Raw genomic sequence first — 18510 nt, 5'->3', positions numbered from 1 at the left:
GGCGTTAGCACCAGGATGCCAAGGAATATCAATCGAGCTGTATCCAGGAATAGTGATACTTCCAGATTTCTTCATTTTCGTCTTGTTAATGATAAATACATCCATCTGAACTGTGCTGATAAGAGCTATCAGCTCTGCTGCCCGCTTTCGAAGAGAGCGGGCATTAACCAGGGTAATCCTGGTCACGTTTGATTTATTTGGTGGCTGCTTCCCTCTTTTAGGAGAGCCACCAAACCGAGTAAAAGCTTGGCATCTTTTTTAGTTCTGCTCACGTCCTTAATAGATCTTTCGAGCTCACTAATTAAGTCAGCTCGAGGTCGACCCGTCATTGACCCAGCTCCTGAAGTCGACAAAGTCTGCACCGCCGAGTGAGATATAGTTGTTTCCTCTGTCTGTGTTCCAGCTTCAATTGTTTTCTTAACTCTTGGAACGTTCCATCCCGCCCATGGCTTCAAGGGTAAATTTTTTATGTCTGTTTGGTTGATTTTAGCATTCTCCGAAGCTTCTTTTAACAGTTTCTGAACCAGAATTTTATCATTTTTCAGCTTTGAAGCTTCTTTAGCTTTCTCACAGCCCCGATAATTTGCCAAGTGGCTCGAAGAACCGCAGTTGACACATTTTTTCAGTTGACACACACCACCGGTAAGCTTCGGGTTTGCCGTATAAAGGCAAACGGGACGCAAGTTACAACAAATATCAGCCAAGTCAACGTAGTAATCCACGTCGACAAGCTCGACCAGATCGAGTTAATTGGGTCGTCCACGACGTGCATCGTGACGTCCGGGGCAACGTGCCAACCACGAGTGCTGGCATAACCATCCGGACGAGCGCCCTCAAAACAATGAAGTGTAAGGTCATGTTGTTGTGCGAATGAACGTAACGCGGACCTGAATTTGGAGCGAAAGCCAGAACACACAGGATGTGCGTGGCTTGTTTTGCGCGGGTTAGGTTGTTCAATGTGAAATTGACGAATGAATAGTCTTTTAATTGTTTCATTGGAATTATGGGATGTTTAAAACGTTCACTGCAAAACATGGACACGGGCAACAAGACCATAGTGTCGATAGCCCGTATCGTTATGATCCCAAGAACCATCATAGGCCACAAGTGCAGGATAAGATCTTGAATAAATTTTATCCAAGATAACAATGATAATCAAAAGCACACAGAAGAACAAAAGGAGTAAAAAGCAAAAACAAAAGATAAGACATACTGATGCCCAAATGAAAAAACCGCGAGCTTTAAAAACATTTTTAAAAGTGTCGCGGATGGGTTGAAAACAAAATCTAGCGTCAAGGTAGGTGCTCTAAAAAGTGAACGGAAAAAAAGTTTTAACAGACGAAAGAGCAAAACGAGTAACATTTAGAAACCCGTTAAGACCCAAGCGCCAAACACTAGAAATTGTAAATACCGATATTGTTCCCTTTTCTTCAAAACTCAATTGTCTGGCTATAATAAGTTATTATAGCGTGCAAAATATTAATAATTTTTAAAAAAATCACATATTTAATAACATTTACAAATACAAAATTTTGTTCGTTTTTTATTTTGGTTCAGATTATACTTTTGCTGTAAAAAGGCGGTAAATATATTTTTTTGCAAAAATAAAAATATTAGTTATTGTTTATATATTGTTAAAATTCTATTTAGATATTTTTTTGATTCGTTTCTTGGAAATTTTAGGAAAAATGTAGTATTCGTTTTTTATTTTGGTTTACTGTATATGACCTTTTAATAAGTGTTAAATAGTTAAAAAAATTAATTAAAATATTTAATTAATATAATTTTTTTTTTATTCAAAGTAATTATTGAAATAAGTTAGTCAATGATTAAAAGGCACTTGCGGTTGCACGCATGATGGAGTGTGCATTGCCGCGAACGACAGCTATTCCAATTTGTTGGAATAACCATGACACTTCTCGAGGCTCCCCACGTCGCCTAGCAACTTTTCCTCCGACTTCTCTGATGAAAGAAGTCGTAAGAGGGCCGGTTACCCCAGAAGTCTCCACAGCGATAGGTACGAAGCGGTACCGTTGTCCAAGATTTGCGTATTTGGCAATTTTTCTTTGCTCTGCAGCATCTGCTGCAGAACCTGGAGAACAGCAGAAGAGATCATATTAGTTTTGGAATGGGTGTCAACACACGTTGAATCCCAAACCAACGATTTTCCACAGGAGTAGGGAAAAGTGTCATTCCATCGGGTCTTTTCCCATCTCCACGATCTAAGCCCACTGGCTCTAGGATCGAAGGAAGCCCGCCGACTCAAGAGCTCTTAAGATAACATTGTTAATAGCGGAGTGCCGAGGAGCTCGGCCAGCACTTCGTTTGCAAGAGAGTGGGTGTACACCTTTGACGTCAACCATTTTTCCACATCTACAACGATGTTGTTCGCAGATGTCAAGTCCGAGTCTCAGTGCAGTACCGATACGCATGCAGTCATCCTCTAATAATGTTCCGAGGCCAGCAATTGGCATAGCATTCAGCCATGACCCACTGTGTGGCACAGCTGCAGAGCGTAAGCAGGCGAGGCGGTGCTGGTCGAGCCTCATTGCCAGGTTGTCTGCGGTGAATTCGCAGCGTAATTTGTCCCAGCTCTGTTGGAGTGATGTTTGGATCGGGAATTTTAATCCTGATTCCTTCCACAGCATACATCCATCTTCAAAAGGCCTGTCCAAAGAAGATTCGGGGGATTTATGTAGAATCTCCAAGGATAGCCTTCGGCAGGATGAGTGAGAGGACAGGAAAGCTGGAGGGCAAGGTCCAGGGCGGATCTTAGGCCAGCTCCGCCAGAATTAAGAGGTAGTTTACACTGGGTCCACCCATCATTATCGAAACGGACATTTAGGATCCACTCGGCACACAATCTTAACGTATCATCGATAGAATGCAATATTTCATCTTGTATAAAGCAGGGCGAGCATCTCATAAATATAACAGTTTGGGCACGTGGATGCAATTTTTGAGGAGGAAAAAGGCCGTGTGGGAGTCGAGTAGAGAGAGGCGTTCAGTAAAACGGGACATTTCGACACTCTTAGCTCTGAGGTGGTTTTGCACTTCGGACTCTCCGAAAGGACACCCAAGAAAATAAACATCGTTGAGGCGTGTTTGTTTTGTGTCTGGCAAGATTTCTGAAATCTTTTCCATTACTAAGCCAAAGTCTTGAATTGGGACTGAGATATTTATGATCTCAGTTTTTTTGGTGTTGATTATCAGCCCCATTTTTGCCAGGGCAGGAACAATTTTATATAACTCATCCAAGACGACATCAACAGGGCCACCAATAGTGGCATCGTCAAGGTACCAAAGGTTGAGAGGTGTCTTTACATTACGAGCCACCTCGTCGATTGACAGAGCGAATAGTAGGGCCCAAAAGGGTCACCTTGTTGGACTCCAGTCCGTGGAACGGACAATGTGTTTGTCAAAGACAAGCGAACTTTCGGACCCGTAAGCAAGGTGAGCCAGACTCATGATCTCTGGGGTACGCTGCGAGCACGATTCCAGCATACAGTCCCTTCTCAGACTGTTGAACGCGTTTGAGATATCCAGCTTCACCGCAAAGGAATTTGGGGAATGTCTTGTGTCAGGTGAAAAAAAAGCTCTTGTCGCGTGGACAGCAGCTTCACATCCGTTGGAAACACCAACTCCCAGTTGGACTGGAATAATTCAGCGGCAACACGGGGACAGACTCTTCGGGCTGCAATTTTGCATGCGAGCCTCCGGAAGACATTACCGACTGCAATGGGGCGGACTCCTTCATCGTTCTTTCGGAAAGCAATAAGGTGTGAACAGAAAAGTAGATCCCTTGCAAAGCCTAAAATCTCAGCATTGACAATCCGTTCGACAAGCTTGGTAATACACTTGATCAGGCGGATTCCAGTCTCCATAGTCAGTCGGGAAATCGTCCTTTATATGACTCGGCCGGAGACCATCAAATCCCCCACTGCTACTCGGTCTGAAAGATTTAATCCCTTCCAAAATTTCATCATCAGAAATTGACAGTATAATTGCATTGTCTCGTGTGGGAAACTCCCGTAAGTCATCTGGGGGCATCGGATGTTTGTTTTTGAGGTGTTCCAAAGTCTCGGCAGTAGATTCAGCAAGTGAATCAGCGGACGAAAGGACCCGAACTGCCGCACGGATGTCGCCATCCATGAGTTTACGACTAACTTGGGTTTTGAACCACTGGGGGGATTTTTCCGTGATGCACGTTTGGTAATTGGTCGCTTCACAATCGAAATCAATCCATGAGACATCCAATCTCGCAGAGTTCGACTTAATGGCAGCCGAGAGACTCTTCTTTTGTACTGAACCATCAATTGCTTGTCCAAACACACAAGGTGCAAAAGAGAGGAGACGGATCCAAGAATGGTCCCCCCGGAGCTTAGCGCATCAGTGATAAGATCGCACAAGCAGTTTGCCGCTGAGATCCGAGCCTGTTTAGGGATACGTAATGGTATCTTCTTAGATTTCCGTAAGTTGGAAATTTTGAGAATATAGTGTTCTGATTTGGGTTCATAAAGCGAAGGAGACTGATGCTGCAAAGCCGCGATTCCGAGTAAAGCCATACAACAGTGGCAGCTCCAGCGCCGGAGTAATTTCACTGCGGCTTTGGTAAGGTGCGCGCAGCTAATATGCCAGAATTTATTACACATTGAACAGTAAACGCCACATTTCCTGGTGTTGATCTTATTACACCCATAACAGATAGAGGGATCCCTCCCAACTATCCGAAGAGTTTCCATCGTCTTGGAGTTTTCTTCTTTCATTATATTTCGCTCACTCACCTCACCACAAGAATTATATAAACAACACACAAAATGACTTATTTTGATAAGCATATATGATTTTTGGTTGCCCTAGTGCAGTGGTCTTCAACCTTTTTTGTCCGCGAACCTTGTGAGTAAATGAAAAATTTTGCGGACCCCTACATATTATTAAGTTTTTGTCAAAAAAATTTTACTTATCTAAAAACAAAATTTTTTATTAAATCAATAGAGAAAATTAGTGAGAAGGTTGATATTGTTTTTTCGAGGCAATTTTTTCAATAAGAGGCTCGGTTGTCGACAAGCAAACCCTGATGTCATCTTCAATATTCAGTCTTGCGCGATGATTATTTTTTATATTGAGAAGTGCTGAGAAGCCATGTTCGCATAAATATGTTGTCGGGAATATAAGCAACAAATTTAATGCATTGCGCTTACAAAAGGATAATGCTTACACATTTCGCAACAAAAATTGATAAAGCAAGTTTTTCATCAAATCTCTTGCGTTTGAATTATTGATCATGTCAATAAAAGCCTCTTCGATATTTTCATCGACCAAACGTGGATCAACACTGAATGGTGTACGAATGTATTTCAAATCAATTTCGTTCAATTCTGGAAAAATTTATTACTTCTTGTTGAAGATATGTAAAATGTGCATAAATAAGTTCGGTTATTTTTTTGATTTCAAATGCATCTATTTTACAGATTGTTCTTCAAAAGATTCAAACATAGTAAAATTATTTGGTTTTACTTTTTTTTCCACAGTGTTAACTTCATCAAAAAAGCACTAATAATTAATATGAAACAGTTAACAAACTTAATTTTTCCACAAAATCAATTATTGTTTCATGTCTTCCCTGAAGCGATTTGTTGAGTGAATTTATACGAGAAAAGACATCCTCAAGTAAGCAAGTTTAGATAGCCATGAACTATCCATTATTTCGAAATAAATTCCGATGATTTGAATGGTTTTCGAAATAAAATATTCAGATAATTCATTCCTCAAAGAAAAAACTCTGCAAGAATGTTTCCCCGAGATAGCCATCTCACCTCCGTGTGGAATAACAAAGCCTTTCCATCCTTTTCAAATTCTTCGCAAATAAGTCTGAAGCACTCTTTTTAATATAATTTATGATATGTACGACATCATCGAGAACATATCTTAAATCTGAAGGTAATGTTTTTGCAGCAAGTGCATATCGATGTAGCATACAATGCATATGTTTCGTTTCCTGGTTAGCAAGTCTAACTTGGCCTCCCGTTGAATGGACCAATTTCAAAATGTCATTTTTATTAATTCTATCCGTATAAAATATGTCTTAATTTTTCTAAGTCCCATCTTAAAGCTATTTTTAATGGTTTTCGTGACTTCTGAAAAAATTAGATATGTACAAAACCAACAAACCCAATAATTAAAAAGAATATTGATTAATTAACGTATTTTTATTATTTTTAGTGGTTATCCATTACAAATTAATTAAAAAATTACTTTTATTTAAAAAAACTAGTAAGTTAAATTAACAATATCAGCGTAATTCTAAAAGCCAACCCAAATACTAACCAAACCCTAACACTAAACATAATTAAGTTAATTCTAAAAGCCAACCAAACACTAACAAAACCCTAACGCTAAACATAATTAAGCCTAATTCTAATAGCCAACCCTAACCAGACCCTAACGCTTAACATAATTAAGCCTAATTCTAAAAGCCAACCCTAACCAAACCCTAACGCTTAACATAATTAAGTTTAATTCTAAAAGCCAACCCTAACCCTAACCAGACCCTAACGCTTAACATAATTAAGCCTAATTCTAAAAGCCAACCCTAACCAAACCCTAACGCTTAACATAATTAAGTTTAATTCTAAAAGCCAACCCTAACCCTAACCAAACCCTAACGCTTAACATAATTAAGCCTAATTTTAAGAGCCAACCCTAACCCTAACCAAACCCTAACGCTTAACGTAACCAACCCTAACCCTAATTGTAACCAATCCAATTAATATCAAACTTTTACTAAATCCTAATTTTTAAAACCAACTCTAACTTGACAGAAACCCCTATTAAGCCCTAACTTTACAAGTCTCCATTACAAGGCAGCTTTGGTCGATTTGAGTCCAAATCAGTTCTTAAAATCACCCGATCTCCCTCAATTATCGCATCTTCGTCGTATTTCCACTTTCGTCTCTTTATCATTTTGTCCGCTGCCACAAGAATGTTGTCATAAGCAATTTTTCTTAGTCTGTATCTTTTTTTCTTGTCGACATCTTTAAAAGATGTTGGATCGCGATCAGAATTAATATAATCCTTAATTTGTTCTATTTCTTGCAAAAAAAGCTTCACTAAAACCATGCGGCAATTTGAAATAATAATTTTTTTATTAGCTATAATATTATCTATTAACTTAAAATAATTCAATTGTCATCTATTTCATAAAAATTACATTTTTATTTTAATAAAAAGTTGTCGGTCCACTCAACGGCGTGGTCCATTCAGCGGACGGTGACATATTATAACTAATAAAAAAAATAATTATTTCAATTTGCCACATGGTTTTAGTGAAGCTTTTTTTGGAAGAATTAGAACAAATTAAGGATTATCTTAATTCTGATCGCGATCCAAAATCTTTCAAAGATGTCGACAAGAAAAAAAGATACAGACTAAGAAAAATTTCGAATCTATTCCGCTTTAAAGACGGAAAAACTTACATCTTACATGAAGATACTGAACGTCGTTTTTTTGCGGTCGAGGAATATGAGCTAAAGCTAAAACACATCGAGGTTAGCTATTGTTAAACATGGTCAGTCAGAACATAATATGGATCACTTTGTTTGGACGAGATCGTCTATTCGACAAACTTCGTAATCGTTATTACGATGTTGCCCGATCCGAAGTTGCTCAGATTGTGTCAAAATGTTCATTTTGTCAGGTATTTTTTGATCTATATTTGTTAGTCAAAGAAATTGATGGCTACAAAGCCTCAAATAACTCTAATAATCGCTAAGAGACCTCGTGACAGATACATCGCTGATTTGATAAATCTTAGACGTTACTCCTCTCTAAATGATTCTTTTTGCTGGGTATTACATTCGATTTATATTTTTAGATTTAGTAATTATAGACTCTTTTTCCAAGTATGTTGTTGTGGAAATGTCAAAAACGAAGACAGTTGAAGAAATAACAAGTCTATTCCAGCGAGCGTTTTATTATATTGGTAAGTCCATTTCCAATAAGTGTTCTATTAGGGCCTCCGGTCATTTTGCACACGGACAATGGTAAGGAATTTAAGAATACCGCTATGGATGAATTATGCGAAAAGTATTCAATAAAACATGTTTTCGGCAGAGCAAGAGCTCCATGGATCCAGGGCCAAGTTGAAAGGTTTAAAAGTTATCGTTAAAGAAATAGATTTAATCAATCGATTAAAAGATGGATTTCTTCCGCAAGTGGGTCACGTGATCAATTCGGACGTTATCTGGACATTCTTAAAGACATTGTATTTAATTACAACTCCACTGTTCATGAGACAACTAAGATTACTGACGTACATGTTTCAAGATTAAAAAAGCTTAGCTGACTTTATTTTAGAAATTTTTTTTTACAAATATAAAGTTCAAAATCTGGTTGATTTTTAAACAAAGCTTTGTAAAGTTAGGGCTTAATAGGGGTTATGTCAAGTTAGAGCTGGTTTTAATAATTAGGATTTAGTAAAAGTTTGAAATTAATTGGATTGGTTACAATTAGGGTTAGGGTTGGTTACGTTAAGCCTTAGGGGTTGGTTAGGGTTAGGGTTGGATTGGTTACAATTAGGGTTAGGGTTGGTTACGTTAAGCCTTAGGGGTTGGTTAGGGTTAGGGTTGGTTACGTTAAGCCTTAGGGGTTGGTTAGGGTTAGGGTTGGTTACGTTTAGCCTTAGGGGTTGGTTAGGGTTAGGGTTGGATTGGTTACAATTAGGGTTAGGGTTGGTTACGTTAAGCCTTAGGGGTTGGTTAGGGTTAGGGTTGGATTGGTTACAATTAGGGTTAGGGTTGGTTACGTTAAGCCTTAGGGGTTGGTTAGGGTTAGGGTTGGATTGGTTACAATTAGGGTTAGGGTTGGTTACGTTAAGCCTTAGGGGTTGGTTAGGATTAGGGTTGGTTACGTTAAGCCTTAGGGGTTGGTTAGGGTTAGGGTTGGATTGGTTACAATTAGGGTTAGGGTTGGTTACGTTAAGCCTTAGGGGTTGGTTAGGGTTAGGGTTGGATTGGTTACAATTAGGGTTAGGGTTTGGTTAGGGTTAGTGTTTGGTTAGGGTTAAGGTTAGGTTGGAATTAGGGTTTGGTTGGGGTTAGGGTTAGGTTAGGGTTAGTGTTGGCTTTTAGAATTACGCTGAAACAAGTTTATTTACGAAACCAAAATTTAATTAAGGTTAAAATATTTAAATAGGACTTTCAATCCTGATTGGTAGTCTCTCTTCTCCTTTTAGGAGAAGAGTCTGCTGCTTGTTCCTCTTCATTCTCTATCTCTGCGTCAGTTTTGTGCGTCTTTTATCTTTGAATGGAGTGTCCTGGCGGCATGCCATTTCTACTAGTTGATCGGTCGCAGAGGCATATTCCTCGCCAGTTATCTTCATTCCATGCTTGTGTTCAATTATCATGCTCTCTAGCGTCCTTTTGAGCACAACCGATGGATGTATGTCATTGTAGATTTTTCAATATATAGTTTATCCATATAATTTTGAAGCATCTTGTGACAACACCATCCCAGGTCAGAACCACGGGAATAATTTTAACTTGGCATTCGTAGAGTAGTGATAGTTCATTTGCAAGGAAATCATATTTGTGAAGTTTCTCAACTTCCACTTGTTTTAAGCGGTCCTGAGATGTTATGCCCACCTCGATTAAGGTTATTTCCTTTTTAATCTTGTCATAAACAAAGATATCCGGTTTATTGAAGTTGACTTTATTTTCTGTTATAATTGACGTGTCAACTCTAATTTCTATATTTTGAGTTGACAATATCGACTGAACTGAATGAGTCTTTAATTTCTGCTCTTTTTGATTCCATACATTCGACAAATATGAAGATGGACACATTTAACCACCTCGTCATGTCTTCGGAGGTAATCGCTATTGAGCATTTTACCACACTGAGTGGCCAGATGATCAACAGTTTGTTTACTTTTTTTACAGTGATTGCATAACGGCCTCGTGTTTGCAAAAAATAAATTTCTATCTTGCAGAAGGCAGTATAATGCTTCACTTCGGGGGCCATTATTTCCTTTGGCTAACCATTCTGAGGAAGTAGAAAGATCGACATTTGATTCATCCAGGCATTTGAACATAACAGAGTGTAGTGACTTGGACTTTATTTTGTTTAGCAAATATTTTTTCTGAATGTCTTTGAGAAAATTAATATCTATGCTTTCTGTGTCAGCAATAGCGTATTTAGAGGTAAGAAATCCTGCGATTGTAGCCAATGCCATTTCTTTGTTTTAATAACTCGCAGAATCCCCGACCTTCGCAAACACACAGCCGACTGTTTTTCCAAGCTTTTAAGGAATTGCATGAGTATTAATTCGCTCTTGAACGAGATGGAGGCAAGTCCTCTTCCAAAAGTTTTGCGGTCTAAAGACAGCCTTTCTTTATTTGCAGGCTGGAGATGTAACTTGAGTGTCATGAGCAGTCGACGTATTTGTTTATCAATGTCATCAAATTCATATGGCTCAATATTATTAGCCCAATATAATAATTATATAGGGACAATGCATATTCATTTATGACATAGAATAAGTTCACCGAATTCAACTTTGTTTTTGACAACATAGTTATTCTTTTTTTTACATTCTCCATTATTGAATTCATAACTTATTCTTGAGGACATTACTTCCTCCATCTTCAAATACGCCCAAATAGCGATATCCATTGATTCCTTCCAAAGTCTCACAGCATGATAAAGATTTGACATTAGAGGCCGATTTTTCAGAGTTCATCTCCAGGCCAACAATGTCAAAAAATTCTTTAACAGCTTCCATCATTTTAATAACAGTTTCTCTTTAAGAGCAAATATCTTTAGATCGTCAATAAAAAATAGGTGATTGGTAGAATATGTCAACATATTTAGATCCTCCTGATTAATTTGCAATTTGGGAAATTTAAAGTTCAGGATCCTGCTTAGGGGATCCATTACCATAACAAATAGCAATGGGGATAATGAATCTCCTTGCAAAATTCCTCGGGTTAGCTTTACTGAACCAATTTTTCTTCCATCAAGATGTAGATTTACTTTCCACTTCTTGACTATACTTTTCACAAAGTTAATAATCCAGAGTGGAATTCCAGAGCTGTCCAATATGTGGAATAAAAATTGGTGATCAACCGAGTCAAAGGCTTTCTTTACATCCACCCAAGAAGAGTACAGACTGTTTCCATATTCCTTGTTCAAGCATTGGTTAATAAGTGCTTGCTCTTTCGCACCCTGACATTGCTTTCTGGTTCCGAGTTGATTGTCTGAAATCAGCCCAAATCCATCCACAAAGTCACAGAGTTTAACATTTACACACTTCGTTACAAGCTTGTACAAAGTTGGCATACACGTTATAGGACGTAAATCCTTTGGATTCTCACAATCATCCTTTTTTGGAATCAAGTAAGTTAATCCCGTGTAAAACCAACTCTCTGGCATGTACTCACCCTTGATTATCCTGATTACTTCATTACACAAGAATTCATGTAATGATTCCATTTTCTTGATGAAAAAGTTATATGTTCCATCGCATCCGCACGCCTTCCAATCAGGCACATATTTGAGCATATCTTTAACCAACTCATTTGTGAATTGAGGTTCCATAGCTTCACCACCGGTAGACCTCACATCCACACAATTATACGAAACGTGATCCATATTTTTCTTTCTCCAGACGTTCTCCCAGAATAACAAACAGTCATCATCATCAAGCCATATAAGGTTACTTCATTATTCGACGATAAGTTTCGGTAAAACCTTCTGCGGTTTAATTCGAAGCACGCATTGTCTTTTCGGAACTCTTTCCTCGAATTAATATCTTCGTCAAGAAATTCAGATAGAATGAAATATTTGTTTCTCTTTAATTCTGATTAGATCATTCATTAAGGCCTCAATTCTCATTAGCTCTCCCTTTTTAGATTTCTTATACCCGTAGCGGCAAAGAATATCCATTACATTTTTCTTTTCAGATTGAGGTAATGCTTGTCTCGAAAAGGAATTCACTAATTTAATTTCAGCTGCTAATTTCGAAATTTTGTTTTCTGTATTTTCCAACCATGTGCTTTTTGTTTTAGGTCTTATAGTTAAGGCCAAATAAGCACACTGTGCAGCATATAATATGTCTGTAATCTGATCCATATTTTGTGGAGGATTATCTTCTGTAATACGATAAATTGCAGAATTCAATCCAGACAGAATATTAGTCTTCACTTTATTTTTTGGATTTTTGGGGTAGGTTTTCGAGACTCTCTAGGAATAGATTTGATTTTTTCGAGTTGGACTTTGAGTTCTTCTAGGCAATTCTTGAAGTTAGAAATTTCAATATTCATGTTTGATTTTCCTTCACTACAATCGCCTCTTTTCCCTACATTTTGATTCCCATTTGGTGGTTTGACCATTTTTTTTAGTTGATATAGACTTGAGCACTTTAAGTATTTTTCATTGAACTCTTTCAGAATGAGATCCCAGCCACCTCTAGGCATCCTTCCAAATCTTTCTTTGATAGCATCGAACACCTGAGACACCCATTCAGTCTCAGAGACACACTTGACATCCTTAATAATGGCGGACAGGGAATGAAAGTTAGTTGGTGCAGCACGACTTCCAACTGTAGGATTATTGTTAATATTAGTTCTTGTGCCGTTATCCAGCCCCAGAGACAACACTCCTGCATCCACTATAGTGTTTTTATTATTTGATTCTGCAGAAAGGCCCATGGGATTCGTTTTCTTCTTATTAATAAAAACGGACATGCACAACACCACAACAACAAATTCAATTACGCTGATATTCTTAATTTAACTTAGTAGTTTTTTTAATAAAAGTACTTTTTTAATTAATTTGTAATGGATAACCACTAAAATTAATAAAAAACGTTAATTAATCAATATTCTTTTAATGGATGGGTTTGTTGGTTTTTTACATATCTAATTTTTCAGAAGTCACGAAAACCATTAAAAATAGCTTAAGATGGGACTTAGAAAAAATTAAGACATATTTTATACGGATAGAATTGATAAAAATGACATTTTGAAATTGGTAAAATGTTGATTACAAATGTTTCAATTTTGTAATTTGGAGAATGTTTTTCCAAAGGGAAATGCAACGTCATGTTGAATTAAAATTAATTTTGAATGTTTCGCAACATTCTCCAATGAAATCACAATATCTAAAGCCCTAAGTGATTTTTCCAAACATTTGTGTTAAGTCACAGTCACGTTGGATCACTAATTTATAGATATTAAGCTTTTCCTGATTGTTATTACTCGTATAATGAAAGTCTAAAAACAAAATTAGATAGTAGCCAGGAAAGTAGTCAAAATGCTAATGGTCAGGTCAACGACAACACCCGTCAATCCTCGCGGCTGTACTCTTTTGGCACGATACCGGTGCTCGGATGGATCGCAGGTGACCCTTTTCAAAAATAGCAATTGCAATCACTTAAGAAAGTTTGCCTTTAATTCTGACTAGTGCATGTAACAATAAAGAAAAGCGGAAACAAGAAATATTATAATAAATAATTAGGTTAGTTAATGAATATCGTTGGAATATTTTTTCAGTTACATTCACTTGTGCAGATCATATTATCTGGGATCGGGTGGTCACAAAAGCTACAATCTATTGTGAGTATACAAATACACCAAATGCTTCTTCCATAGTTACTGTTGTCTCCTGATTCTGATCTAATTTTATTTCCACACTGTTGTCGGCTAACATCATATTTGCTTCATTCATCACTGTCGTAATTCTTATATGAGAATAACAAAGTATACAGTGTGGGTTGGGACCCGTTTGTGAACATGCACACTTTCTGGTCTTTATAAAAACTACACAGTCAGTAATATAAAATACTAAAGCCTGGCACGACGACTGATTTTTGGCGACTGAAAGATGGTTTTTGATGGCATGTGACTTTAATGTTAGAATAAGATTTGTACAGATTTGATAATGCGGTTATTACAATCATACAGATTTCTAATAATTCGAAATATTTAAATATACATATAGAATAATTTATCCAACCCATCAAATGAGTTGTTTAGTATTTTCTTCAGTGAGTCTCCATTACACTTACTAGTATTAAAGAAATATTGATTACAATTGTCTCAAATGTTCTAGATGGGAGAATATTTCTCCATTAGGAAATGTAACGTTTCTCTCTATGTTAATTATTATCCCATCTCCCGCAGCATTTTCTCAATTGAAAATACAGTTGTATAAATCAAGAAATCTTTCAAATTAAGCAATTCTTCAAAAACCCTTGGGTTAAGCCACAGTCTTTTTGTATCACAAAGCACACAAAAAATAGGACAAGTGTCACCATTATAATTAAAGGTCATATTTTATTGTGAATAACTCATTGGTTAGAAATTAAATTGATATATTTATTAAACTGTTTTTTTAATATATATTACTTTGCACGTATATCTCGAGGCGTAATGAAAACAATATTTTTTAATCCTGGTTGTACAAATATTTCACCTCTCGAGCATTTTGGACCAATCACTGGACACTTCTATCAAGTCCGTAAATAAATCACAATTATTTATAAATTAAACAAAAATTGGCTAACTTAATACTATTTATAAGATATCGCTAATAAGAAAATTTGTGAACTTATATAATGATAAGTCAATGACAAGCACATTATCTGTATACATCCTCCCCTCTAAAATCTAAATGTTTTAGAAGATTCTGAAAACTGTGAATAAACATTTGAAAAAACAATGAATGCGGGACAAATGGATATTGCAGCTAAATTAACTGCAATACAGAGACAAATCCTGGCAAATGTTGAGAATTAACATGAAGTTTCTCTAATTTCTTTAATAAGAAAGTAAAAAGGAAAAAAATTAAAAAATTAAGGTCATCGAGCTTTATTAAAAAAAACTAATTAACTAAGTAATTTTACTAACTAAGTCCAGAGCCTTCGAAGTGAGCAGAAGATGGCACTCCACACACCTCCTCCCCTTCTTCCTCCTCTTCTCTGGCACTGTAGACCTTCGAGAAGGTGCAGTCCAGCGCCTCTCGGTGACTAAACGTCAGGAAAGGGCTGGATCGGCGAGCATCAAACGAGACACTTTCCAGAGTCTCTTAAGAACAGTTGACTGTATATAAGCCTGTAGAGACTTATCTACATCCAACTGTCTTATGTACCGCTTGTGGTATTTGGTGACCAGTCCATCCCATGTCATCACACACGGGATGAGTCTTGTGAATGACTTTTAAGTTGATCTTTTTAATTAAAGACTCCTTTTGAAGTTTGATCAACTCCTTCACATTAACTTGGGTAGCACCTAGACCATACTTAGCCGACACATAGCCTTTTATGGTCCCTAGGTGTGTACCACGCGATTTTTCAGCAGCAAGGATGGCAGCCTTCCTTTGGGATACACTCGACCCACTCCACAAGGTGTCGTGCCTCTTAGTAAGAATTCGCTCACTTAAGTGTACGATGTTACTCAGTCCACGTCCTAGCTGCCCGCGAGACAAGTACAATCTCTCCTTATTGCTTGCCAACACGTGGACGTGATTCTCTCGGAGCACTCTTCGGACAATAAGGTCCATTTCATCGTACTCACTCGGCTCGAATTCGATCAGGCCAACGTAGTAGTTTAGCAATGAGATGGCGTACTCGTTCAAGGCATTAAATAAGTTCCGTGCATTGAGCCGAGTCTTACATAACATTGCCGCCCTACTACGCACACCCTCCACTACACACTTTCTCGTTTCGGGTGTGATTAATGAGGCTGGACTCTTGTTTACAAGAAGAAACTCTCTACCTATGATTCGAGGTGTAAACATAATCGATAGAACAACCTGTTTGAGTTTAATCGCAGGATGTTTTATCGTCGTTTACACGATGATGGGGTGAAGGAGGATAGCCAGCAAGACTCGGAGATGTTAGCCACATGGGGGAGTATGTGGAAAGTCCGACCTCGCAAGGGAAAAGTGGACTTTAGCCTAGAGTCCACCAGACCCTTGATGACCGAGTCTTGCGGTGTCTTTGACATTCGCAAGAAGTTCGATGAGGCAGTTTCCCTCTTTCCAGATTGGAAAACTACCGGGATTGATAAAGTATTTAATTTCTTTATAAAACGCTGTACCTCATTGCACGATTGTATGTTTAATATAATCGAGAAGTGTATAGCGTCCCCGGATAGTATCCCAAGCTGGTTGTGCACTGGTGTTACTTATTTGATACCTAAGGGGTTTGTAAAAATCAATTAAAAATAGACCTCGTTATGAGCCATCTAAAAATTGCTATAAATTAAATATTTTGTAATATCATTATTTTTATTTTATATTTTTTATCGTTTATTTGAAAGAATTTTTCCTTGTCGCGTTGTTATCTTTGTTGAAGTATTTTCCACTGTTCTATGTTTTCTAGATGCCTAAATTGAAAATTGATCACGAAAAAAACTCGAAATAGCCCAATATATTAAACGGAACCAGCTTTCAGAGCGCAGAATTGCGGAAATTTTCAAAGTTAGCAGGGCTACAATTTCACGTATAAAAAAAGATTTCCCTTTTCTTGATAATGGAACTATTTATTCTGATTTATCCAGCAAACTAGTGATTCTGAAAAGCTTAAAAATCTCGATCTTAAAGTTTTCGAAATTTTTCATAAATTGCGACTTGAAAAAGTTCCCTTATCTGGACCGACCATTAAGAAAATTGGGTCGATGGTCGCTTCAAAATTATTATTGAATAATTTCAAATCGTCTAATGGTTGGCTTCAAAGATTCAAGAAACGACATAATTTACAATACAAAACATTGTGTGGTGAAAAGGGTTCCGCAGATACATCCATGCTCCCTCATTTTTTCCAAGGATTAGATACAAAAGTTGTTTATTACGGTAAAGAAAATGTATTTAATTGCGACGAAACTGCACTTTATTTCAAAAATACACCAACTAAGTCATTTGTACAATGTGGTCAAAATTCGTTTGGTTTTAAGCAGCACAAGGAAAGGGTTAGCCTGCTTGTATGCTGCAGTTATCTTGGAGAGAAACTGGAGCCTTTAATTATCGGCAAATATCGAAACCCTCGGTGTTTAAAACAATTCAATCCTGATGTTTTTAACGTCATGTACTCTTTTTCTAAAAATTCGTGGATGACAACTGAAATTTTTAAAAGCTGGGTTTTTAAATTAAATACCAGAATACTTTCTGAAACCCGAAAAATATTAATGTTGTTGGATAATGCTAGTTCTCATAGACTATCCGATTATTCAAACATTGAATTTTTATATTTACCTAAAAACACTACATCGTTAGTTCAGCCATTGGATATGGGCATAATTAAAGCACTGAAGACAAATTACAGTTATTTACTTATCGAATTCGTATGCATTTGTGAAAATAGAAGCAATTTTTTGGAAGCAATCAAAAGTTTCAATTTATGGAATGTGATGCAACTAATTTCTAAAGCCTGGGCCAATGTAACTTCAAATCAAATTCAAAATTGTTGGAAAAAAATTTTTAAGTGTAAATGGGAGGAAACAATAAATATCAATTCGAAGATTCATACGGACGTGACAGAAATGGTGAACGAAGTCTTTGTCGAAGAATTGCTTGAAAGCGAAATAAATTTTTATAATGGGCCTGAATCAACAGACATCATAGATCCACTGACTCTTATTAATAATATGGAGGAAAATATATGCAAACTTTCTTCAGAATTATTAAATGATTTCTGCGGTTTAAGGAAAAAAATAATAATTAATTTACGGGATAAAAATCGTTTTGGAGAAAAGATTACGCATTATTTCAAAAAAGTATAACTTATGAACCGTTCTATCTGTTATAACTATTTTTTACTTAAAGTACTGTTAATTAGGTTTTCAGCGAACCTCGGTTTATGATACAACCTCGGTTTATGAGGAGGAAGCAAGCTTCGCAACACATACCAAGGCACATAAATAAGCATTATATCTTGCCCCGTGTAAGGGCGTCCCAGATATAAAGCTGAAAAGAACAGATACTACACTTTGATTTTAGCCAAAAGGCCGAGAAGCGACATATAGAGATGATTTTCGGAAAGCAGGAATTACTCTAACAGTTAAAAACAGGGTTGTTTATTTTTATGCATAATAACAAATATAATAGTTTTAAATTTTATACTCATTACTTGAGATTATGCAATAAATTACGTAATATTTTATGCAATTTTGGGAGCTCCCTAGATGTGAGCATATGCAGGTATTTGAGATTATGCAATAAATTGCGTAATATATTATGCAATTTTGGGAGGTCCCTAACTGTTCGAATATGGGGGTACTTGAGATTATGCAATAAATTACGTAATATATTATGCAATTTTGGGAGGTCCCTAACTGTTCGAATATGGGGGTACTTGAGATTATGCAATAAATTACGTAATATATTATGCAATTTTGCGAGGTCCCTAAATGTTCGATATGGGGGTACTTGAGATTATGCAATAGATTACGTAATATATTATGCAATTTTGGGAGCTCCCTAGATGTGAGCATATGCAGGTATTTGAGATTATGC

At 36.9% G+C, this 18510-nt stretch overlaps 1 protein-coding gene and 1 non-coding gene across 2 annotated transcripts; one reads left to right on the top strand and one right to left on the bottom strand.

Moving 5' to 3' along the window:
• The first annotated feature begins 15831 nt into the window (after positions 1-15831).
• LOC115231175 (tigger transposable element-derived protein 6-like) lies at positions 15832-17777 on the top strand. Its single transcript, XM_029801253.1, has 2 exons — positions 15832-16068; positions 16560-17777. Exons 1-2 carry the CDS (start codon positions 15832-15834, stop codon positions 17775-17777), a joined length of 1455 nt encoding a protein of 484 aa, XP_029657113.1.
• A 48-nt stretch (positions 17778-17825) lies between these two features.
• LOC115231177 lies at positions 17826-18014 on the bottom strand. The gene has a single exon (XR_003883498.1). It is a non-coding gene; the product is annotated as a U2 spliceosomal RNA (small nuclear RNA).
• Between the last annotated feature and the right edge of the window lie 496 nt (positions 18015-18510).

Source organism: Octopus sinensis, unplaced genomic scaffold, assembly GCF_006345805.1.
Source record: "Octopus sinensis unplaced genomic scaffold, ASM634580v1 Contig17689, whole genome shotgun sequence".
In the NCBI taxonomy this organism is placed as follows: Eukaryota; Metazoa; Mollusca; class Cephalopoda; order Octopoda; family Octopodidae; genus Octopus; species Octopus sinensis.
The sequence above is the reverse complement of the archived record's forward strand: the minus strand, read 5'-3'. Positions and strand labels throughout refer to the sequence as shown.

Coding starts and splice junctions, on each gene's coding strand:
- LOC115231175 (XM_029801253.1), top strand. CDS start 15,832: ATGTTTTATCGTCGTTTACACGATGATGGGGTGAAGGAGGATAGCCAG. Junction 16,069..16,559: donor AAACTACCGGGATTGATAAA/GTATTTAATTTC, acceptor TGATTTATCCAG/CAAACTAGTGATTCTGAAAA.